The sequence below is a fragment of the Opisthocomus hoazin genome, chromosome 5, assembly GCF_030867145.1.
Source record: "Opisthocomus hoazin isolate bOpiHoa1 chromosome 5, bOpiHoa1.hap1, whole genome shotgun sequence".
Lineage (NCBI taxonomy): Eukaryota > Metazoa > Chordata > Aves > Opisthocomiformes > Opisthocomidae > Opisthocomus > Opisthocomus hoazin.
In genome coordinates this window covers 41,762,600-41,788,146 of record NC_134418.1, presented here as the reverse complement: position 1 = coordinate 41,788,146, position 25,547 = coordinate 41,762,600, and the positions used below count along the sequence as shown (strand labels likewise).

Genomic DNA, 25,547 nt, shown 5'->3' with positions numbered 1-25,547 from the left:
GCACTGATCTAATCTGAAGCCATGAGCAGCTGCAATAGTTATGCCACGAAGGATTTTTCCCCTTTGGCATGTATTACACAGGCTGCCCCTCAATGAGGTTACAAGTGCTTGAAAGCTATCGATTTTTGCTCAGTTTTATGAGAATACTTCTCTTTTTAACAGCTTCATTTCTCAGGTTTGAATTTGAATGACCGGGTCATGCAACAGAAGTATTTGTGCATCTGTTTATCTGGTCAGGAAAGCTCTATGATAGCACAAAAATCCTTTTCTGATTCCTAAGCCACTGGAGATCCCGTGCTCTGTTGTCCTCTTGCCAGATCACATGCGTGAGGTGTCTGTAAAGGTTAATAGTACTTCTTAAAGGGAAGTGTTGTTGCGGCGTTGCTTACCAACATCCCAGAAACACACAGCGTGTATGAAAATTACTGTACCGTGGAAATCACCCTGGGTTTTCATTAGGCTGATTTGGGTGTGTTGCTAGGCAACTTGGGGTAACAAGGGGGTTGTGTGTATTCTTTAGGTAAGTATATGTCCCTGTAGAGATTTCCAGGTAAGCAGCATAGATGTGAAAGAGGCTGATCAACTGCAAAGCAAGAAGTTCAGCCCCGCAACCTTAACTTTCGTTAAGAGGAGTTTTTCAAGGAAGAAATTGGATTAGACCCAGGGATGACGTATCCTGTTTGATTTCTTTTCCCCTTGCGCTCTGACGAGCTTTGTGTTTAGGCAGGCTTTTGTTTCTGGCTCTGAGTTGCTTTAAAAAAATTTGGGAGTGTGTCTCGGGGTGTCGAGGGTGATGTGCTTAGCTTGCTTGGCTCAGTTTGTTTGCGAATGCTTTGTTCTTCCCACCACCCTCAGGTCAGTTGTGCAACATGCCCCTACCGTTTAAAAAGAAAAAAATAAAAGGGGGGGGGAGAAATGCTGAGTAATGCCAGAGGTTTCTCAAATGGCTGATGCAAACCTGGAGAATTTGCATCATCATTCAGCTGGAGTAACTTGGTATGACAAGAGCTTAAATACAAGTCCACGCGGAAGCTGAGCTGGTTTCCAATGATAGGGCAGTACCAGCTTGCAGTGTGAAAGCGCAGGTGTTCCTGAGCAGCGCGCAGATCACAGTAAAGGCTCCACTACACTTCGGGAGCTTGCTACCTGTGCGTAGGAGCAGCTGGAAAGATAAGAGAGGGCAGAGAAAGAGACTAAGAAGTTGGCTACACAGAGAGGAAAAAAACCTTGAGTTTCTGCTGCAAACTTTTTTGCCTGTGCTTGCCGTCGGTGTGCTGGTGGCACTGTAGCATGTTTAGGAAAGCTGCTGTGACCACTGTCTCTAATGGAAGCTACTTGCAGGGGCAAGCTAATGGCAGGTTGCCCTCTATGGACAGCGGACAGCCAGCCCAGGAGGGAAAAGTTGTGCTGAAGAAGAAAGTGACGCTTTTGAGGGGGATATCCATCATAATTGGCACTATCATTGGGGCTGGCATCTTCATCTCTCCCAAAGGCATCCTGAAGAACACGGGCAGCGTGGGCATGTCCTTGACTGTCTGGACAGCGTGCGGTGTCCTCTCGCTCTTCGGTAAGTCACTTAAAACGTTCCAGTTGGCCCAGAGGGGCGGCGGGTGGCTTATTGCTGTTATTTGTCGGATTTTGCCATTGGATAGCAAGGCACAGTGTGGAGCTTGAGGACCAATGGGGCTACAGAAGGTTTTTGCTGCATGATAGGTTGCGTGGAGGGCACAGAAGTACACAGCTCCTGTCCCCCCAGTGCCTGGTTAGTTAAAGATGGGAAGTGTAAATTATTGTTTCTTGGGGGTCCCTAAAGTAAAAGAAAAGTAAAAGTTCATTTTACGCTATATAATGTGCCATACGTATAATGTTTTTCTTCTGGCTGTAAGAGGTAGTTTATGGTTTGCTTGTAAGGGTGCCGGCAGCTGGGGCTGCGGGTCACTCTGCTTGAACACCGGCAAAATGTTTAGACAGCTTGACTTTGTTCTGTAGAGGATAAAGCAAAGTCTGAGAGGAATAATTCCCACTGGACGCAAGCTGTATTGGCATGAAAGGGAGCAAAATAACAACACTAATAACCCCTTTCCCCAGTCTTGTATTACGGCTCTCTACTTCATTCCTCGCTCACGATGTTGCTTTGAAAGATTGCACTGCAAAAAACAGTGTGATGGAAACAAATTTGTAATGCGAGTTTTATTGCTGACCTGCCTATCGTGACAGTTTTTACTATTTTTGTGTATTTTTGAAGAGTATTAAATTCTGAAGAATGCCACTTTATTTGTTGTGTACACAAAACCCCCATTCAGAGTGGAAAATCCCACCCTGGCCTCTGCGGGACAGAGGGTCCATTGACCCGCTTAATGAGTTAATCTCAAAGAAGGTGAAGAACTAACATGAATATTTGCTTTATTTAAAACAGAAGCAACTTGTTTTCTGGCAGGAGGTAAGGAGGGCAAACATGGACTAACACGTGTCTGCTTAGTAGGTGGAACATGAAAATGTCACCCTGTGTAAATTGGCTCTGAGCTTAAAAGAAACATGAACTGTTCAGAGGCTAAGCCCACCTAAGCCGAACAGACAGTGCAAGCAAGTTAAGACCTGTTTTGATCAAATGTTAAATCTATTAGTACAATGTGCAGCATAATCTGTTGTACAAATGTGGAAGTCCTGCCTGGAACCAAAATTACCCTAGAATGAAAACCTCAAATACAATTTGTAACTCTGTCAGAAGACCTTGGCCTTTAGAGTTAGGCAAAACAGAATTTGCTTAAACATTGCATTTTTGGCTTTAACTTTCATAGTAGTAATTTTCTGGCTGTGAAGTCTTAAAAAAAAAATTCTCTTTTGTCAGAAAGATTTTCTAGGTAATTTTCCAGATCTCAAGATATGAAGAACTGTGTAATTTGGCCCAGCAAAAGATACTATCTCTTTCTCTGAATGGACCTGTTTTTCATGTTCTTATTTTTAATTCCGCGCATGACTTAATTATAGTAAAATCACATGCAAAGATCACTTAAGTTCTTGCCGAGGCTGTGTGCATAACATGTATTGAAACAAAATTACATTTCATCCTGAACCTCAACAGAAGAGGCTGGCAAGAGACAACCCATCAATAGCTTTTTTTCTTTTTTTAATGTGGCTGTAAGAATTTCTTTAAGTACGTTTTCAGGTAAGCTGAAGAACAGCAGATAAAAGCTGCCACATTTTTGCAAAGCCCCAAACAAAGCAAAGGAACAAGGATGGAATTTGTCATAATGTGATACAGCCTTAGTGGGCTTGTACATGTTATGTGGTTTTGACAACTGTAGTTTTCATCTTAAAGCTTCATAAAAGCATGCAGGGAACAAAGCCAAAATGAGTACATATGTGTTGCTGATCTTAGCTCTGTGTGACGTGGTGATTACAAACTATATTACTATTTTCATCTGCCTTCTCAGACTCTTATGAAAGGGCTGCATACATTTATTGGACGTGGTACACTGCTCGTGGTCCACCCATGGAGCTGAGAATCCATTGGTTTTGTGACTGGGTGATGGCTCATTAAGCGACAGCAGCAGATGGTGCATGCATGAAGAAGGCTTCATGCAGGTCCTCGTAGTTGCAGCATGCTGTTGCCTGCTGCATAATGGCAGAGGCCGTGTGTTGTGCTGACAGCAGCCTCGGAGAGCTCTCTGAGAGCTGCTGCTTGCTGGGAATGCCACTAGCACTTGCTCCAAAGGGGCCTGAACCACTTCTCCATGAACTAATGCAGCAAAGTGATGATGATTTGGGTTTAATTTTAGTCGGTGTAAATGCACCAACTGATGAAATGAGCCTCCTGCTATGAAAATGTGGTCTATATTTAAGGCAATGCGGAAATTAACTGAGATTTAATTGCATTAGTAGTACACAGCAACACGGCACCAGCGTTGAAAAGTCAGGGCTAAGCTATCCCCCAAATTTTGTATATAAGATGTTGGGAGTACTGTTGAGGAAAATTCTTAATCTGCAATTCCTGCTTCCAAATTTTGGCCAGTTGATTGCTTCACCCATGGCTGAGGAGAGATAATACAGTTACCAGGCTTTTCTTCAGAGGCTGAGCCAGGCATCTCTAAGGCTGAAAGGAGCTGATCATTGTTTGATAACAAGCAAATGTGTCAGAAGGCTTTCACTAGGAGGTGCAGTCAGGCTGTCTGGGGAGCCCGGGTAGCTGGCATGATGCAGCAATTTGTTGTCCCTCTTCATGAAATACAGCTGAGTAATGAAACGTGTTGATAGAAGATAGTTGGATCAGTGGCTTGACGTGTAAATGTAACTGGATATATGAACAGTTGGGTTAACTGTAAGTCTCAGTGAGTGAATTAAACTTACAAAATGTATTGAAAGAAATGATTGAAATACATCAGAAGTATCTATGATACCACGGCAGCTCCATTTTTATCTTATAAATGTTTTGAAGGTATTTCCAGATATCTCTTGTGATGCCACAGTTTAATTCTCACAGGTGCACTCTGCTATGCTGAGCTAGGAACATGCATTAGGAAATCTGGTGGTCACTACACCTATATCCTGGAGGCCTTTGGCCCATTACCTGCTTTTGTGAGAGTCTGGGTTGAATTACTCGTCATTCGGTAAGTGTATTGTGGCTTTTCTGTATTTCTTTTCTGATGGCAACACACTTTTCAGTCATAAAGAAGGATCTCCAATATGTGATGGGCAAAACAAATCAAATGTATCTTGATCAATGAGTTATGTTCTTTTAGTATGGTTGCTTCAGAAAATTTTACAAAGCTATTTTGCTCATCAGCATTGAAACATTCAAGAAGTCATACGTACATGTACGAGGGGAAAAAACCAATTCTAAAAAAACTGTCTGCCACACAAATTCAGCTACTTTCTTTAATTTTACTATGCTGACTGTATCCATTAATGTCACTAGTAATGCTAATACCCATGCCTATGTAGAGTACAGTGGAAATCACCTTTGCATTTTCTCAGTCTTGGCACTAGCTTTTGGAGCGGTAGCTGTTGTCTGTGGATACAGGAGTAACTCCTGGTGAAGCTATTACCCGGTAGTTTTCAGATTTGAGGGCATCATGTATTCTTTATGTATCAATTCAGGTCCCCATTTTTCGTTTTTGTGGGGTGTTGAAGAACTCGAATCTTGATTACTATGAAAAGCACAAACTGGCCAAATAAAGCCATGCAAAGTCCTTACATATAAAAAATCCAAAGTATTGTTTTGGTGTGTAAGCCTGTGACTCATGCAGTCCATGACATTGTATAGGTGAATTACAATATGAAGATGCGGAATCATTAAACCATATAAAATATAGTTCCGTAATATAAATTGATCTTTGTATCAAACTCAGATGTGGCCCTTTGAAATTTTAGTTTTGCTGTTGTTTTTTTTTTAAGGTATTGCTGAGGCTGGAAAGCTTGTTACATGTAGAACAGGGCAAAATGCAAAATTAATTCAGGTATGCTCCATTCCTGCCTCAGGCTACCTAGCACTCCTTTCCCCTCTCTTCTGCAATCAGCGAATCAGTGACAAAAGCACAAGTCTGGTTTCAAATCACAACTATGTTTACATAATGTTGACAAGTTTAAGCACAGACTGTTGAGCTTAAAAGCACTGACGGTGCTGGGTCATTAAGAATCCGTAAATTCTTATCTTGTTTCCAGAGGAAATCATTGTGTATATCAGATGGTTCCTTACATCGTCCCCACCCATACCTAACCTTTGAATTAACTGCGTAATTTCCATCAAACCTGATGAAAGAGCAGATGTCTTAACTGTATTAATTTTTTGCCAAAAAGGAAAACCAGACAGAGGAAACAGACCTATGTTTTCACTGTGAGAAGCACTGTGAACGTAGCTGTATCGTTGCACATCACAGAACCAACAAGAGAGAGTAGTGTTTGAAATCTCCCTTATGCACCTTACTATGCAGGGGAACCTTATTAGCCTGGGCACAAATATCTACAAGAAACTAGGCTTCATAAATTCCTCTCCTCGCAATAGCATTATGTTTTGACGTATGACAGTATCCCAGGAGCGTCATGGAAACGCTCTTAGTCATCGTGATTTGCCCCACACCCAGAAAATAATAATCCTGCATGGGAAGGAACATCATTGAATTCTTTAATCTTCAAATCTGAGAGGCAGCAAGGGAGGCATACTTGTTATAACTTGTGATGATCAGAGCCGCGCTGCCGAAACTGTGTGTAGAGTTTTATAGCCAACTCCTGCATTGGTAAACTAATTGGCTGCTGCTATCAAAGAAGTTGAGACCTAATATGTATCTAGGTTTTCTTCAGTAGATGAAGACACACTTCTCAGCTAAGCTGTTTTTCCCTCTGAAATATTGCTGGGTTATCACACCCACGGGCTGGTGAAGCAGCCACAACTAAAGTAAATATTTCCTGCTCTCTTCTATCGTTTCAGCCACTATTTTACAGTCTAGGACGCACTTAAACTCTGCTCACATACTGATTAATCTGTGCCAGCATCACCTACTGTTTACATGTGCCTTACGCTGTGCTGCTCCTCATCCAGTATGAGTAGGAACTTTTTTCCTTCCCAAAAGTCAGGTTGTGGGCCTATTACACGCTTGTTTTAAAAAGAAGATCGTTTTCAGACAGGTGAAGATGGCTGTGTGAATGCATTCTCTGTAGTGCTGAAGTATGGTGATTGCTAAACACAATTTGGGTGAGAGTGCTGCTGAGTGAGTCACTCGCCTGTGGTGTGTGCTGGCGCACTGTACCTGCTCCATTCCCAGTGGCTTTTTGAGCTCCTGGCCCTTCAATGACAGCTGCTGATGCACTTTCTGTCCACTCCTGAACACACAGCTGTTAGGGGGCTGCCAGTCCTTCCTTAGGATTGCAGTAAAAAGGAATTGACTGCAATCAGTTCCCCATTCCTTCAACTTCCACCTCAATTTGTTGGCTACGCTGCCAGCAGCATCTCCCCTCAGACACGGGAATATGAGAGAGACAGCTTTTTATTAGAGGCATAGTTTAGGAGCTATGTTTTTAAAAACATAATGGGGTGGCTAGCGGCGACTGCCACTTTAAAAAAGGCTTTGCATAAAAAGAGAGGGAAACAAGTCTTGGAAAGCTCAAATGATCTGATCTTTAATCTGATCTAGGACTCTTCAAACTACTTTTGACAGGCTGCAGTGTTTAAAGGCCGGAAGCCTGGTGATCTGCTTACGTAGATTAGAAATATTGCACTGACGTGAAGTCAGTAAATGTCTGTGTAAATCCAGTGCAGAGGACATTCGGTTCCTGAGTGAAGGCAAAATTTGCAAAGCTAGTTGTTGGCCAGTGAGAGGAACAGTCCTCGTGCGTGGGGGATGCACGAGCAGCAGCTGCCCTCACTTGTGCACGCAGAAACTCTGAGGAAGATACATCTGTTCTTTGCTGCTCTGCAGTTTGGCCCAATGCAATGTGTGACATTTTGGTAGAGTCATAACACTTTAGAAAGTGGGTTTTGTTTCAAGGGTCAAACTCTCTTGTGGAAAATTCCTGTATCGTTCAATGGAGAATAATAACTTTTCTGCAGAATTTTTACACTGTTCCACAGCATTTTTAGCAATTATATTTTTATTAATATTCTGTGTGCTGAGGAATTATTTTATTAAATGCTGTAGATTTTTTCACAAGAAATTTGCGTGGACTCTTGTTTAACTCAAAAATCCTTTGAAGCAGAATCGTATGCCCTTTTGTCCTTATTACGTGTGAGTGTGTGATGAAGCACAGATGCCATCAGCTGTCCTAAGAAGGGTGAAAGCATCCTCCCAAACCAAAAGTGAACAGATCAGTGGAACTAATATGCAGACAGTGTCTGATCTGAGGCACAGGGTAATTTGCTGTTAATATATGTCAGTGTTAAGGCTCCTGGTATTTAGCTTGTCTCAAAGAGAAGGGCTGTGTGAATATTACGAGTATTTCAAATCTGTAAATACAACGTTTCTTCACATTTCTCAGTTTCATGGTAGGTGCTTTCTGTACTTTGAGGATTTTTGGTCTCACTTGCAGTGATAGGAAGTTGTTAGTCGATAAAAAGAACAAGTTCCATTTTCATTCAGTTTTGCATTGTCTCAGATTTTAATAAGAGGCTTGGGTAGGTTTTGGATACTTTGTAAAACAGAATTCTCAGCTTGATTGAAATTAATTCCCATGTGTCTCTGAGGGGTGAGATATACCTGGCCACTAAAATTCAGTCCTCAATGACTTTTACTCTGTGTTTTGCCCATGTCATCTAATTCTGGCCATGTTTACTTCAAGCAAGTGAATGAAGATTTCTGTTGATACCTTTCATTTCTGCTTACGACTGCTTCACAACAAGGAAGTTGTAAGAGCGATCCTGGTAAGCAGTGTCGCTGTCAAGATCAGGACCGCTGAGCAAAGCTAGATTGCTTGTGGTTTTCTGGTACATTCAGAAATCATGGTACATGGCAGCATAGTTACAAGCAAGCACCAAAATTAAGCACGGTTAACAGTTCTGTGATGGTAAATTTGCAGCATGATCTCATAAGAATATTGTCTATGTACTATTGCAAATTAATTTTGTGATTTTTTTTTTTTTTGTTGTTGTTGTTTATGCCCTAGCCCTGCTGCCACAGCAGTGATATCGTTGGCATTTGGACGTTACATTTTGGAGCCTTTCTTTATGAACTGTGAAATCCCAGAACTTGCAGTTAAACTTATTACAGCTGTTGGCATAAGTAAGTATCCAATTTTAGGTTTCAGGGAAGGGTAAAGATGATGTAAACTGAAAAAAAAAGGTAATTGTACACTGAACAGGTAGTCCTTTGATGTGAATTGGTACAAAATAACTGTGTATCTAATGCCAAGAGCATCAGAGTGACTTTTTGCCTGGATATGTGAGTTTGTGAACATATGCAGCAGTGAAAAGAATAGCAGCCTTTATTAATGGCAGGGAAAATCTATTGCCAAGGCTGATTCTGTGGCACTTGAATTAATGGCAGAACTCTCATTACTTTTGTGGAAGCAATTTCAGCCCCTAAGAGATGGTGAGCCAGTGCCAGAGATATAGAAGAATGATTACCTGATTTTAAGTGCTTTACTCTACCTCTGTTCTAGGAGGCAATTGAGTGCCAAGTATGATGCTATGAAGAAATGTAGTTCTCTTGAGTGGAGCACAGGCAACATGAGATCATCTTCCCTCGTCCCACTCTGTCCTTTGTCGCAATAAAACTTCTTGAGGCACTTGCGGTTCAGGAAGCAGGAACCCAACTGATGACTTTGGGAGCAGAGTGTACAGCTTGGTGAAAATATGTGTCTGTTGCCAGCAGCTTGTCCTACTCCTGCTAACTTTGCAATTAGTGTAAAAGGGACCGTTCAGGGTTACAGAGAACCAATAATTGCCAGTGGAAGGAGGGAGGCTACCCTGAGACCAGGAGCTTTACAGTGTACCTGGGCTGGTGTAGGAGGCTACATGAAACAGGAAGGCACAAATTGTGATGGGAGTGGGACTCTGAAGCCGTGTGCCTGCAGGGCTAGAGGCTTGTTTCCAGTTCTGTTCGGTCACTGGGGATGATGGTCCTTGCACAAGTGCACGAACATTCGCATTCAGCTGTGCTGGCAGGAGAGTGCGGAGTAGACCTGAGTAATTAGTAACAGATTGTTCCTTTCAATTTGGTCAGTGCACATATCAGAAACAAAAGGACTGAAAAAAGGAATTAAGACATGCAAAATGATCAAAGGCACACAGGAGACCCCTTCAGTTTTGCACAATAATAGGTTCAGATGACTTTTTCTTTCTTTGGTGTAGGGAGTTCAATTGACATTGAAATTTCCAGTCTCCAGGTTACTGTGGCTTTTTGTAGGAGCTCTCTTGATAAGAGTTCCCTTCTGCCAGGAGTGTTAAAAAAATCAGCATGTGACCGCATTTATTTCTAACTTAATTATGCACAAACTATAGGTTTCATAGCAATAATTGGATTAAGGGCTGAAATTTGAGGTCAATGACTTTTTATAGCTACATCTGTCTAGAATATTTCAGTGCAAGATAAGGGTGAAACAGATGTTCGGTAACTTCAAGGTCACTGAGACAGAAGGAATGTTAAGTGAGGACTCCATCAAAGCATTTTGTTAAGTGCATGTGATTCAAGCACAATACGTGAACAATTTGAAATGGGTTTTTATTGCTTTTAATTTAATTGAAAATCTGTGTGATAAGCCAGGGCTTTGCAAAGTAATTAAACAAAGAAGTAGCATTGCAGGGAGGGTGGAGTTGTGCTGAAATAATTACAGCCTAAAGGGAGAGAGGAGTTCACAGCAGACTGCTCCTACGGTGAGTGAGGGTCCCTACAGCGCAGGTGGGATGAGCTGTTGTTTCACTGAAAGAAGGGATTCTTGTAGAAAGTTTGTAATGGTGAACGGGACAATGCTGAGGAGAACAGCAACGTGTCAGTCTGGGCCTTTATCTTTATTCTTTGTAGTATGTTCTACAGTGGAGTTTCTTTTGTAGTAGTTTTTGATCACATGCTACACTTAAGCTCAGGGATCCCTGAGTGTATGACTATTATTCTTGTACGGTAAGAATTAGCTGTTGTGGTGGTAATTGTTATGAATTTTTTGTATTGTTCATGTAGTCAGAGTGATAGGTAAGATTAAGGTGGTGTTGAGCTGAACAGACACATTGGAGCCCTGAAGATCTTATAATCCAATTTAATGATGCCAAAGGTAGTGTCTGCTTCCATTGAAAGTTTTAAGTTAATCAGAAAGTGAACTGATGTGCCTTTTGTTTTCTTATCCACTCCTGGTCCCTTCTCCCTCCTGTGCCACACGACAGTGCTCACTGCATATCTGTCTTTATCGCCCAGAGGGATAGGTAATGGGAAGCACTGTTAAACTCTGTCCTTGGGTGAGACTTTGTTCTGTAGTTTTACCCTGTCGTTTCTGATCATACTAGAAAGGGCAGGAAGAGATTTTGAAAAATCTCCAGGTGATCCACGGCCCCAAAATACATACAGCGTATCTAAACAATTTCTGATGTATGTTTGTCTAAATTGCTCTTAAAACCTCCAGTGAGGGAGTTTCTAAAGCATCACCTAATACTGTAGCCCAGTTTTTTTCTGTCCTTGTCAGAAGACAGTTTTTCTCATTTTTTCTCTGCCTCAACCTTCTTTTATACAATTTAAGCCTATTATTAAAAGGTTGTCTGAGACACATACAACCAGAGTTGTCGTGGGGACTGGCAAATACTGTTCCTCCTCTAACAGCTGCAGACAAGTACTTCTCATAGAGGGGCAACAGCCTCTTCTGCTCCCCACCGTTCCACCTCAGTGCCTCTGTGATGAAAAAGGAACGATGGTGCTGCAGAGAAGATGTAGATCAGATGACAACTGAAATGGAACTACTGGAGATGGTGACCTTTAAAAAAACCTTCATTCTTGGTTTATTATTTATGGGAAAAAAGCATGTGCTGGGCACAATATTCCCTTTGAAGTCACATTTGTTCTGAGCAATTTTGAACAATCTGTAGAAGAAAATTTTCTGTTCCAAAATATGGCACTGTAATTTTTTTAAAGAAATTTGTTTATTTATTTTTAAGTAAGAATAACCAATGGAAAAGTCCAAACATTTTAATGGCTCGGTAGAGAGAAAGATGCTTTGAGTGGAGATTCTAATCAGATACGCCAGCTTTCTCAACCTCTGAAGCAAAGGCTGCCTGTTCTTTTCAAACTTAGAAATTGCTTTAATTTGCTTGGTATTTCTCAAGCGAATCTCCGTGAGGAGAAAAACCTAGACAAACGCCGGATATGCATATCTCAGTGTATCTGTCAGTCTGCCATGAACTTTTTCTAAAGTCAGTCAATTTAACTGTACCTGAGAGAAGAGAAGGCATCTCAAAGATATCCATTTACTACAATTTTTATGCAAATAAGTTGCCAGGCAGAGGAGAGAGAACCTGGATGTGCCCCAGCACAGGGAAGGACAGCTGAAGAAAATGAAAACAGGAGATGAGGCCTAAATTCCCAATTTCTCTTGGACACAGCAACCTCAGGACACAAAGCAGAAGGGACACCATCTTCCTTTGTTCTGATGCTGACAATGGTCTTTTCAGGAGAAAGAGTTAAAAATTCATTTCTTGAATTAAATGAAAGCTGGTAGACTCCTCCATATTTATTGTTTCTTCCCATGAAGGAAACACCATTGCGAAGCATGGTGATAGACAGTGCAACTCCCCGCCTTGATTTATTTGTTGCTTTATTTGTATTTTTAATTCTTCTTCTAAGGGTAAATTTAAATATACTGGTAACAGGAAGGGATAAATTATACTGTGAAAAGGTATTGAACTGTACTATCAACATGTAACCTGAATAGATATGCAATCGTAGCTGACCTTGTTCTAATCTTTTCACTTGGCCTCCATATCAGAAAGAAGATAAATGGGTTTCGGCTATTAAAAACCGTGAGATTGAAAGCAGGTTACCAGCTCACACATGTTTTTAAAGTTTTTACACTCATTCCTGTGTATTTTGGGCATTTTATGCTGCAATAATGTCTAACTTCCCCCTTTTTTGAAGGTCTGCCAAAAAAACCTCAAATACCCCAAGCTATGACTGTTAGAGGCAATATTATGGTTGAAAACCAAGGTCAGCTGTAGAGATCTATCAGTGCTTGCTGGCAAATACTCCAGCCCAAAGATTTATTGACATAAATTTGGTGTGTGTATATGACTTTAAAGCTAGTTCCTTTTTTTTTTTCCCATCATTACAGATGTTACAGATGTTGCTCTCTACCGCTGATAGTTTTCAGGCAAACACTTTAAATTAAGACATCTCTTGGCTTGCAGGGATAGCAAAAACTCCTCTGATGGGTGCTTTTGTGCCTCCTGTGACTTCATTTTAATTGACACATTACAACCTGCAAATTGGGGGTATTTTACTTTGCGTGAATGCCTTGACCCTAAAAGCCTGACAAGTCAGGGGAGGGCAGTTTCCTAGGTTTCCGGCTGAGGCAATGGTTACATATATTCTTGAAAAGTAGGCCAGAGTGTAATACTTACTGCTGCTTCTCCCATTAGGTTTTGTTCTCCTTCTGTAGCTGTGGCTATGTGAGGGAAAGGGGTGGTGAAAAGCAACATGATTGGAGTTACCACTGTTTCATTGTTCGTGAACCCCATTTTGTTCTCCCTCCAAACTCTCCTCTGTTAGGATTCATCTCGCTTTTAGTTAAGTGTTTAGCTTAAGGTAATTGTCTATGCTCCCCATAGAGTTAGTGGACGAAGAGGGAAAGAAACACTTCCTGCAGGCAACACATCTCATCTGAGATTGGCATCTGAAAGAGGTGTTATTATTCATCCTCTGGAGGCAGCTGTCTCTTCATTGAGGGCGCAGCCACACTAGATGTCTGGCTTTTAGTTAGCAAAGTTAGAGATGATGAGTCCTTTCTCTGTCCTTTTGTCTGCGCAGTTGCTGCTTCCTTCTGATCTTTGCTGTGATCCTGTATCAAAGCATCTGCAATCAGTTTCTTGAAGTATGCCCATAAGGCCCTTATTCATAGAAGAGAGGTGCTGAATAATGACCATAGTCCGAAGATATAGAATTTCCTTCTTGAATCCTGGCACTGCTGTCATATTCTTTTCCTGCTCTTTAGCAGATTTCTTCATGACTCCTCTGTTGCCTTTCACTCCAGTTGCTAACACAACTAGCGTGATGCTGATACGTGACAGCAGGATAAGCCCCTCATCCCAGCATATGTCTGTTATGTACATAGAACTGCTAAGACTAAAATTATAAGACAACTGTAAATTCTTATAGCCTATTAAATCTAGCAAAATGAAATCCCCCAAAACACCAAATTGGTCTCAAATCTTCTAAGAACTTAAGCCTCAGCACTGAGACCTGAACTACTACATTTGTGCAGTCATGCAACTCTGCAAGGGACTTACGCTTACAGAGGACCATCAAAACTAACGGCACGTGCACCGGACTGACCGCAGGTGTAGTGTCTTTTCAGCTTCCTGATTAAAGGAAGGTCCTTGCTGTGTCCATTTTGCTTTTGCTATTTAATTAGAAATCCTCAGATGAAATATCTGATGGCTTGAACTCACATTTAGGGGTGGAGAAGCTTTTAACACAGCCTGCTCACAAGCAGTTTGTCTTCATGAAAATACCAGCCTGCACTTTTCCGTTTCAAGCCAGTGTAGCTCTTATGCAGATCTGGGACTTGTGATTTGTGTATGGCTGGCCAGCAAGGAAGGTTATGAGTTTCTGTTTGAGTTGACGTTAGTGTTCATACTAGTTTACCATCCAGTGACATTCTTATATGTGTATCGGGAAGGTGAAACTGATGCATTAGAAAACCTCGAGGAAGGCTCTCTGCAGGGAGGATGCTCACACTACCTGTTCTGACCCGTGTAAGGTAACAGACCAATTGCTGCAGTCAGCTTGAACTCCAAATAAGTTGGATGTCAAACTGCAGATACTTTCTTACACATAAAACTCTTCCTTGACACTTTCTTGTGGCTTGGTCCGTGTGCCTGGGCTTCATCTTCTGGGAAAGAAAAGTGAGATACCCTGAGCTTTCTAGGAAAACTGAAAGAAGCCGGTGCTTGTTTATGGCTCTGGATTTCTTTATAACTTAAACACTGTTGGTCAAATGAACATTTAAAATACATTTTACCTAAATGACAGCTGTAAACCTTCCTGGTAATCAAGCCCTAGGAAAAGAGAGAGCCTTAATCCGTGCTAATACTCAGGAGCAACCTTAAGGGATCTTTCAACATTTAAATAAATGAAGACATGTCAGGGTAGTATTGCGACAGCAGAGTAATGAATCAGACCCCTGGGATTTTCTGTTGCCTGCCAAGTATAGGTATACACGAAGTAATACACCAAAAGTAAGTATTTGGATCTCAAGTGATACTTTACAGAAGTCCAAGTGGTTTCTTTGTGACTTAGAAAAGAGTGCCCCAGTCTGAAATATGGTGAAATGCAGAACTGGAAAAATATTTTGACCTACTTTTGGTGAAAAATTCACATTAAGAAGTGTTGTGACTTTATGCTGACTTTGGTAAATTATTCATCTGAGAGTGGGGCCCTCTCTTTCTCAGATAAAAATTCCAGAAAATACCTTTTTTTTTCCCTGCAATTTTTATTTTTTTTTTAAATATCTAAAAAACTCATTGGAATTCAGATTACTTGGAATTTTCTCCCTTCTCCATTAAACTAAAACTTCTTTTTGTTTAAACTGAGAAGATTTTTTTATGATATCTTTTTTTGGCCTGGCCAGTGAACAGAATCTGTATAAAAGACTTGTGGTAAATCAGTGGGTTTTGCTGCCATAAAGCTTGTACCATGCCAGATTTACAATGCTAGTGCGTACAAACTAGGTCCCAGACTCTGGCGGGAGACAGCAACTTGTGTTTTTGTGTGTCCCGTGATGTGTGGTATGGCTGTTGATAGCGACAAACCGATGCTCTTGAGAGAGTTCAAATTTGGGAGGACTGTGATGAGGGGCTAATTCATTAGCTCCATGTGATGGCAAGAAAGAGAAGATGAGTGAGCAGGCTTTTTTGACTGCATTTACCTTTCCCTGCAGCAGAGGGGGAAAAGGGACTTTTTATCTAATGAAACGACTCACATTTTCATTTCATTAGGTTTTTGTTTTTTTTTTTTAATAGCTAAACTCCTTTATTGATTCGGTTTTGCCAGGGTAATTATTTAAATAAGCTAGAATCACTTGCACTCAAATGAGAAGGCCTACCATCCTCCTGCCAGCCAGTGCTGCAGTAAAGGCCAGAAGATGTCCTCCCTGGCCCAGAAGGAGACGCAAGCCGAGCAGGCAGGACGTTAAAGCCCTTCTGAGTTATCTCTCTCTGTGTTGGTGAGGCACAGACCTGGGCTTTGTTTTCAGGAAGTAAAAGGTCTCTGTTTCTTCACCATTCCCAACAAGGGCAGGCACGTTACTTGCGCTCTAGCCCTCCAGCATCTCTGATGGTGTGTCATTAAGGGAGGAGGAGGAGTGGAAAGGAGAAATGAGGGTAAATAAGGTAGTGAGTGACAAATTTATGCGGGGTCTAAATGGAGGTGAGGAAGTTTAATATGATTACGAATTGTTCTCTGAAAATGCAAATCTCTACTCAAACGGGTACTGATACAGAAACTGGAGTGATAAGGGCTGGGCAATCAATTTCTTTCATCCAAGGCAGGGTCCTGCCAGCCCGTTGTCTACCAACAGCTAACAATTCTGGGTAAATGAGGCTGTAATTTGGTGTGGAGGGAGCCAGGCAGAGAGCAGAGAGACGGATGGGCCATGCAGTGGGTCAGACAGAGGGGCACAGCTCAAGCATTTCGTGAGGTGTCTGAAAGAGGAATGTGAGAAGTGGGAGGGCAGCAGCTGAAGGAGGTTATTGGGATGTATTTCCTTTAATGCATCAGTACCTATTGTGTGTGTGGCCTCTCTGCTGTAAAGGGTTTTGCGGTGATTTCAGCGGCATGAGTATTTCTTTCTGACTTTGTTTTTTCCCTTTGCAGCTCTGGTGATGGTCCTGAACAGCACGAGTGTCAGCTGGAGTGCCCGCATTCAGATTTTCCTTACCTTTTGCAAGCTTGTAGCAATTCTGATAATTATAGTCCCTGGAGTTATCCAGCTAATTAAAGGTATGAAATGAAAAGTAAATGCTTTTAAAGTGCTTTTATCTTTACCCTCCTCACTCTTTCCCCACCTGCCTCCACCAAATAATGCTTATAGCAGCAAAATCTCTTAATTAGTCTGTGCTTGTTTAACTGAAGCTCTGTACTGTCATGTAATTGATTAGAAGTGGAACTGCACTGGGATGAACTGGTATTTCCTTCAGCATGCCAATGAGTCTATTCAGATCAGACTCAGTTTTCAAATGAGCGACAGGATTGCTTTTCTCTGTAATTTGCCTTTTGGGTGAACTTGTGAAAGGGGCAGGATGGATTTTATAACAGATGGGCATACCCCTCCCTAAAGCACATGCCTAGTCCAGGCAGACTATGTGTTCTTTAACTGGGCTAGTGTCTAGTCCTGTTCAGTTCTGGGTATGCGGTGGCAGAGGGGACTCGGAGTTGGGGAATATATAAAAGAAACAGCACCATGGATGCTGTTCTACCACTTTGGTGATGCAAAATTTGAAGTTAAAGATGCTGTACTGCCAAGAGAAACTATAGCTGTAGTACTGGATGCTCATGCTGTGTGCATGCTTTACTTCTTCCAAGTGAAAAATCAAAGCATACAGCTAAAGGCAATAGTCTGGGGCTAACCCAGGTGCAGGAAAGGAAAGCAGAAGTGTTTAGAGGGCTGGAATTAGGCTACAGGCTTTATCAATGTTGCTGCATAATCAAGGAGTGTGAAAACACACCTTTGTTCTCCCCAGCAGCACCCAGCACGGACATGGCTGCGCAGGCCTTTCCTTGGCTCTCTGGAAGTCATTCGGGCAAAGCCACGCTGGCATAGAAACTCTTTTCACTGACATGCTCAGCTACCTGAAGAGGCTTTTTCCATTCCAGCCCTATCGGCAGCGGGCGGGCGATGGTGACAAGCCCCGGCTCAGTCTCCTTACAATAACGCTAGACAATAGCTACACAAAGCACAAGGAGCCATTCAGCGCAGAGGGTCAGAACGGGGAGCACTTTTTAACGAATCCGTGGCTGATTTTATCTAACAAAAATTACCACGGTTGTTGGCTCTGTCCCTGGGGTTGCTCTTTTATGACGCTTCACAAAGCCTCCCATCTGGGTCGACAGCACAGCATTAGGCTCTGCAGCGAGCTCAGTTTCTCAGGGACAGGCGGGGCTCTGTGGTTAGCAAAAGACTCTGAAATAAAAGTTTTCCTGTTTAGCACTCTGCTGATTCACTATTTCTGTTTTCATGCTTTTCACTTCCTTTCTGGCAGTTGCAATGCCTCTTCCCTCAACTCCTTTCATGTGCAAAATTTCCCTCTGTTCCCATCCGCCCCATTTTTCCTAGACCTTTGGAGCAGGCCAGACCCAGGTTTGGATGGGGTTTGCTGCCCTTAAGTAGCTCAGAGAGCGTCCCTGCTTCCCCACTGCCGCCTTCCTCTGGCCACAGCTCTTCCCTTACCCAAAAAGCCTCTGCTTCAGTGGGAATTTTGACTGAGGGCTCAGTAAAAAATGAGGAAAGAGTAGAGATTTAAATTCTGCTTCTTCCTGCTCCTTTTCTGTGGAGGATCATTGCTTCTCAGGAAATTCAGGATGTTGTAGGAAGGTCTTACAAACCATAGAGCACCTTGCATGCTCAATGAATAAAAGCATAACACAATTCTTACATGTTTGCATTTATAGATATGTAATTCTTACTCAGTGTAACATTAATACAGTACTGACTATAATGTAGTAGGGAGTAACTGAATTTTTCAGTGGTAGAAATGTTTAAGATATTGGGTTTGTTTGCCTTAAAAATGTTGCTTGTGAGTGACATGCTAGCAAAGTTCCTTCTGATTAAAATGTTAAACAAGTGAAATTTTCCACAGCAAACACTATGGAGCTCATTCTGCTCTTTCATGTAAGTCCCCACTGGACATGACAGTGCAGTGAGTGTCAGCAAGCTCAGAATGCTTTGAAACAAACTGATAGGTCAAATTCTGCTATTGCATGACTAGGGATGCCACAAAACCTTTTACAATTGCTGGCAGACTACAGCTGCAAGGGTTGGGTCAGAAATTAAGGTCAAGAGCAGAACTTGAAGTCAGTGAACTGTTGAGTGATTAAATGTTCCATGGTGTGATATATTTATTTGTTTTAAAGTAGTAGGTGACCGAAGAGCTTATTTTTCAATGTTGTTTTTGTTGATGTTGCAGGAGAAACACAGCACTTTAAAAATGCCTTTGCGGGGAATGATGCCAGTGTTCTGGGGTTACCACTTGCTTTCTATTCAGGGATGTATGCCTATTCAGGCTGGTAAGTTCTTGAAACCTTGAATTATTTGTCCTGAAAACAGACACTAATATGCTCTAAAAAAGACATTTGTTTGTATGAAGAAATGAGCAGCATGGTCTACATCTTTTGCCAAACTACATCATGTATTAAGGGTAGATCTCACCACTGTCCGATATGCTCAGTAATTATTCTGCAAGCAGCTCTACAATGGAAAGATTTTTCTTCTCCAGTGTACAATAGATAAACACATACTGAACACTAAAAAAATCAAACTTTTATTTCTGTTCTTAAGACTAGAAATAAAGGCAACAAGAAAGAAATGTTCTGAAAATTTCGTTAGGTATGTTGAAGAAAGGACAAAAAGGATAATGAAAGTTTAATTTTTGTTGAACAAGCCAGTAATTACATGAAAAGCAAATCTATGAACTGTTACAAAGTTGTGTGGACCTCAGCCTTTGCTTTGTAAGAGCAGTATTTGAAGAATAATAAACGAACCATGATAACATCTGTATAGACCACAAAACGAGATAAAAACCCTAGATTCTTATGCCTATTGCTCCAAAAGAATAGGACCTCACTTAACAAGAAGTGCAACTGGCTTCCATAGAAGTCAAGTACTATTGACTGTGAGCAAAGGTGTGAGAATCTGCCTTCAAGTACAAGAACTTTCTTTCAAGTTCTTTCCCTCTCCTCCACCAAAGTACACAGCAGCTGATTTGAAAGGTGCCGCCACTCTTTGAATGTGCCTTACTATTTATTCATGCTTAGGGAGGGCTCCACATCGCACAGCGCCAATGTGCTTTTCAAGCAGCAGTGTGTGTATGGGGAAAAAAGGACTACAATGCACAGAGTGGGCTTATTTTGAGATAACTTTGTCTGCAGTCTTCCCTTTCCCTTCCACAGCCTCACAGGCAGCCTAGTTCTTTACCCTGCATGAAAGGCGAGGGCTGAGAGATAAGGGTTTTATTTATTTAATTCAGAGGGACAATGGGCCGAGCATTTGAGTTCTCTGCCTGTCTGTAAGTCCCCGGTTGCAGGAGCATTAAAAACATGCACAGTGAAGTACTGAACAGAAGTTGGGGGGGGGGGGGGCACCCAAGAGAGTCAAAGCCTTTATCTGTGATAGATATATAAGAAAAGAGCCTGGCATTTTGAAGCCTCAAAGAAGTGGAACTCATTATGCAGACAGTCTCTACCTTCTTCCCCCTCTCTCGTATAACTGCCTCTGTCTCACATATCCATATGTGTGATGGTTTCTCACTTTTAAAATATTAACCTAACTGTACATTTTTCTATGAAGGCAATTTTAAAAGCTCTTTAATATTATTCATCACTGAGATAGAGTTTGTTTACTGTAAAATTCTACGTCAAAAATACTGTTATTCTGTTTCTTCTTTCCCATTTCTTTCCATTTTTCACCTAACATTCCAAACCCCTACAATAAAAATAATCTCTGTTTTTCTGTTACACCTTCTGACTTTTATTTTGGGGTCCTTATTTGACACTTATAAAAGAAATTAGCAGGAAAAGACCCAATTTGGCTAGTGGTTCTTCCCAGCTGCCTATTTGTCACCAGCTCAAATTGATTGCCTCAGAGCACAGAAGAGCAGACCATTAAGTGAAGTGTCAATACCCTTGCACTATCAGTTTCATGGGGCTAAATCAGTCCAATAAGCTGAATGTGAAGGAGTGTTGCAAGTGTTGGTATTGTGTCCCAGGATGCAGGCAGAATTTTATGCATAGCCTATGAGACTATTAACTTTTAATGGTACAGCTTTAAAAAACAAAACGAAGGTAATATCTTTTGTATGTGTAGGTTCATCCTGTGAGGAGCAAGTGTAGGCTATTGGGTAAATAAAACGCTGGGTGAAAAAGGACGAGTAGAGAAAAGAGTGCAAGGAAGCATGTCTTTGTGTCAATAAAAGGACTGGTGCAGCGCTGTCAAATTACTTCTGTCTAGAAGCAGGGCTAAGAACAGAAAGAAGTAGCTGAACGTCTTACTCATCAGAAGCCATCTCTCCTTTGAACTACCCCAACCTCTTCTTTTGTGCTCTGTGCACCATCAAGTTTAGAAACAAGTACTGAGGTTGTATAAGATGGCAAATCTAGTTTTACAGAATTTCATGCTTGGTCACAAAATCACCTTTTTTAAAACTGTGAGCCAGCACTAACTCATTCTGCTAACCCAAATCTGGTCCAAGGCTTGTGATGGAGAAAGATTCCCAGACTTTCTGCCAGATCAGGTACCATTTGTTTATTCACTGTAGCACTGTTGCGTCAGATATAATTTGTCTTCCTGTATAAAAGTAGAAAGCCAGCATAAACACTGTATTGACTGCTCTGTTTAATTAGCCAAGATGTGACTTTGTGCCCATATCTGAGCCAGGCACATCTGTGTGATCCAGCGATGCACAGACCCAGTGCTAACAAATGCAGAACAGAGGATTCAGTGACTGTGAGGCTTACGGTTCCTTTGTAAACAGGGCTGTGCTCAGTGAGTAGTTCCTATGAATTCCTGTATGTATCTGTCTCTTGCATCTGCTGGAATATGACCAGAGTGCAACCTGTACTGGAGGATGTGCAAGAACATGCAGGATTAGCAGCCTGGGTTTGTGACCGTATATGACACTAGTGTCAAAATCCTAGTTTTAGGATGGGTTTTTTGAGGCTTCATTTATTTTTATTTTTAAGAAGTCCTTGCTGAGTACCCTGATGAGAATTTTTGCCAATATAACCTGAAATTGTAAAAGACTACAGCCACAAATAGAATATGAGGCTTGAGGGTGTGTGTGTGTTTATGTATAGGATTAGGGTAAACCATATTTTGCCTAGTATGCTGGGGAAAAAAAATTAATTTAATTCCACACCGACATTGAATAGCTTTTGGTTTTTTTTCTGCTTTCCTGTCTTTTCTAAGCATTCCTTTCCTTAGTGTGGGGATGAGGGAAGGTTAAATCTCACACTCTCCTTAATCCAAACATGGGTCTGCAAAGTCTACTATAGTTAACAGCAGTGCTTGACTAAAGGCGTCTTGTTAGTTCTTTGGGAAAGAAATACAGAATCAATATCTACCAAGCCCTTATAATACATTTTATAACTCTTTTCTAGGTTTTACCTCAATTTTGTTACTGAAGAAGTGGAAAACCCTGAAAAGTATGTACCTAATGTTTTTCTTGACTTTTGAAAAACATCTGTAAAATTTAAAATGTTATAAAAGTAGTGATCTTCAGAAACTCTGCATGCTGGTCAAGTTGTGTGCTTTCCAGCAGATCTGGTATCTATTTGAATTGCAACTGCTTGAAGATTTGCTAGTTTTTGGCCTGTTGTGACCTTGTTATGTATTCTGCTTTTATGTGCACAGAAAGCAGAAAACTAAGTAGATCTCCAGGGCTCTGATTCTCCCCCTCAGGACACAAGTAACTATCAGTGGCTCCTTTTAGTGGAAGTTACTGGTATCCTGTCAGGGAAATCTCGCCCAAAAAACTTCTCTGCTGCAATATTTGGCAGTTTTGCTATGTTTAAATATTAATCAAATACTTAGTTCTACTTGTTTTAGATGTCTCACAGTTGCAGGATCTTGAATACACACAGCACAGCATACAATCCAATTAAGCCAAACGGGGGGATATAGGTGGGAGTCTATTTCAAACCAGAGACGAATACTCTCACAGTGCCTGTCTGTAAAATATGGAAAGAAGAGCTGTCCTGTTAGGAAGAGTTTGATTTGGCAGGTCTATTTTGGTAGATATGTTTTGGTACATGCAGCCATTAGTAAAATAATATTAACCTTTTCTAAAAATTAAAGAAAATATGCCTTGTCAAATGAATTTGTTCTGTGAGGAAATTAACAATTCACTTGACTAAAAACTAAGGGGTAGATACAATTTTCTTGGGTTTTTTTAAAGAAGATACCTGGCTGGGTACCAAATAACATACTATTTAAAAGCACCCCCAGAACTGTATGCTCAAAGAATATGAAGCTACACATCTGAGACAGGTAGAGAAAGAGAAAAAACCCCAAACAGCTGTCAAAGGGGAGCATGCAGAAGGTTTTTAGGTGGTTTCTTCAATGTCTGAACCAAGTCTGGTGCGGTTCAGTATTTTCTTCAGAGACCTGAAAATAATTATAAAGAAACTGGAGGTAAACCAGGAGGATGGCAGAAAGACTGGCAGATTTGGATTGTTGCAGTGCCTTTGAGGGGTCTTGGGTGTCAACGGACTCTTTAATGTGATCAGGATATGTATAGCAAGGAATGTATGACTGGAAGCTGAAACCAGACAAATGCAGGTAGAAAATACAGCATTAATATTTAACAAGGTGGTTGACTAATCATCGGCACAGATACCTGTGTGCAATTGGGTTTTTCACTGTTAATCTTCAGTTCAGAGCACTTTTTTAGAAGCCATACTTTAGGTAAAACACGTCCTTTGGCTTGGTGGACAGCAGCTGGCTAATGCTTCCCAGGGCTGGGACACACAGGAACTTAGGCTAGATGATCTAGCAACAAATCTGGGTTTAACTACCAAGGGATCTGTGTGTTTATAAAGTCAGGGGAGGCAGACATTTAAAAACAAAAAAACCCCACATTTTTTGCATTTGAAAAACTGTTGTGTGGCAGACTGACTTGAAAAGAAATGTGAAACTACATAAAGGAGTGAAGTATTTCCAGTCCAAGACTTCTACCGCTTCAGGAAATTCTGGGGAGATGGATTAGGAGCCCGAGTCTTGCTGATGTGATCAAAAGCATTTGCTAGAAGCAATATAATTTGTAAATTATCATGTAGTTACAAGCAATACTGTGTGGCATTTTTAAACAGGCATATGCCTACCACCCTTTGGGAATTTTCATACACTTATATGCCTCTGCAGTCCTCTTAACTGCATGGTGATTAACTGAAATTATTGGTAATTTTCATTACAGCTATTTTGGTTTATGTTGACTTTTTTCCTTGTGGTTTGAGTCAGAGGAGTGCATAGTTTTGAACGTGTTGGCCTCTGCTGTGTTCAGCTGTGTTCTTCATTGCAGCTGGGATGCGAGGAAGGGAGACACTCTTTTTTCCGCCCTCATCCTGGGAGAGGTTCTTTGTTATTCTTGTTACCCTTGGAGAGCTGCTGAAGTTAATTGTGCTGCTAATGCAGGATGCAGGACCAGGGGGCAAGCCATATAGCCTGGCTGGTTCGGTGTATTCCAGGATGGCTCTGGAAAAAACACCTCCATGTTGCATGTGCAATGTTGTTGTAAAGCTGTTAAAGCTTCCGTTCATCATTCTTCTTCTTGGGGTTGCACTTTGAGATGAAGATGCTCAGTGTTTACAGCAGGGTGCCTGGGATCACAGTCTCCATGCAGAGGTACAGGTATACAGTAGAAGAGACAGGGCTTTTAAACATTGCTAAATAAGTGACAGGTGATGACAGGGTGAATGGATTGCTACCAGCTGTGCTGACAGAGACCTCTGCACCACCCCTAAGTGGGGATTCTGGACTCAGTTACCCCAAAACAATGAAACAGGTGGAATAATTTTTTTTATCCAGTTGCCACCTGTGAATGGCTCTGTTGGAAAGACGTCCTGGTGAACAGGGGCCTGGTCCACCACCGTTCCCAAAGACACAGGGCGAGGGAATATCGTGGACTAATCCTATGGGCAAGTGTCTTGGCTCCCACCAAGCTCAATGCAGGCGTTAGGTGAGCCGCTAATCGTGCTGCTATTGTAGGTGTTTATCAGAACTCCACTGCTTTTTTTTTTTTTTAATATACCTAAAATGCCATCTTTCCTTTCATTCTTACTGTATGTTTTATGTTAAAGGTTGCATACAGTGCTGTGGAGGTATTACGTAGCTGTTTTTGAAAGGGAAGAAGGAAGTAGAGGCTTGAACCACTTAGAGCCTGTAACAGCTCCAAGTATGCAATTTGTAATATTTGTCAGTGGTTAGGGATGCAAATTACCTACAGCGACAGAGGTGAGCATGGTGATGCCTTCTGCACCGCGCATGCCAAGGTAAATGTTTGCCTGAGAATCAGTCACAGTCACGTATTTCCAGGTGTGCGGCAGCTTTTCAAGTAACTGACAGCTGGTGCCGAGATGGATGATCAGCGCCGTCCCCACGCCAACCAGCCTGCTGCAGACCCGCAGCGAAGTGTACCGAAAGAGTTGTGGGGAGGGTAGCGCAACCCCGGCAACGGGAATGCAGAGTTGCTCTGGCAGAGAAAGGAGTTGCAGCGGAGCTGCCAAGGGCCCATATTTATGGAAACCTGGCTTTGAGCTCCTTTTTACGTGATGAGGCCTGGACTCCCGCTCTGCCTTTGCGGTATTGTGGAGGGGGAGGGAGAGAGAGATGGGTCGGGGCCCGGGAGTATACCCCCAAGTGCACAGGAAGGTAGGAAACATCTACTTTTAGACAATAAAGTTTTCCAGATAGGGATTGCTGTGTTTGCTGTGTGTGTGCGGTGCCAGGAAGGCTTGCTGAAGTCCAGCAAATGCCATTGGAAATATAGGCGAGAGGCAGGGGAAGGGGGGATGCTCGTGACCTTGCCCAGCTGAAAGCCGCCTTTGTGCTCCCTCGGAGTGGCAGAAAGGGCTCCTGGAGGCTGTGGGAGTCTGTGTAGGTGCAGCAGTCTGCTCAGGCACAATCAATTGTAGATTATGTCCATAAATAGGATAAATACT

The 25,547-nt window shown here is 41.8% G+C and overlaps 1 protein-coding gene across 1 annotated transcript in view; it reads left to right on the top strand.

Annotated features, from left to right (window-relative positions):
- The first annotated feature begins 1,211 nt into the window (after positions 1-1,211).
- Positions 1,212-25,547, top strand: part of SLC7A11 (solute carrier family 7 member 11) — a 58,289-nt gene continuing 33,953 nt past the window's right edge. Inside the window, exons 1-6 of the mRNA XM_009942553.2 lie at positions 1,212-1,567; positions 4,481-4,607; positions 8,593-8,708; positions 16,494-16,619; positions 18,803-18,902; positions 21,990-22,034. Coding sequence (XP_009940855.1) covers positions 1,291-1,567; positions 4,481-4,607; positions 8,593-8,708; positions 16,494-16,619; positions 18,803-18,902; positions 21,990-22,034 — 791 coding nt within the window. The 5' untranslated portion in view covers positions 1,212-1,290. The remainder of the gene's footprint in view (positions 1,568-4,480; positions 4,608-8,592; positions 8,709-16,493; positions 16,620-18,802; positions 18,903-21,989; positions 22,035-25,547) is intronic.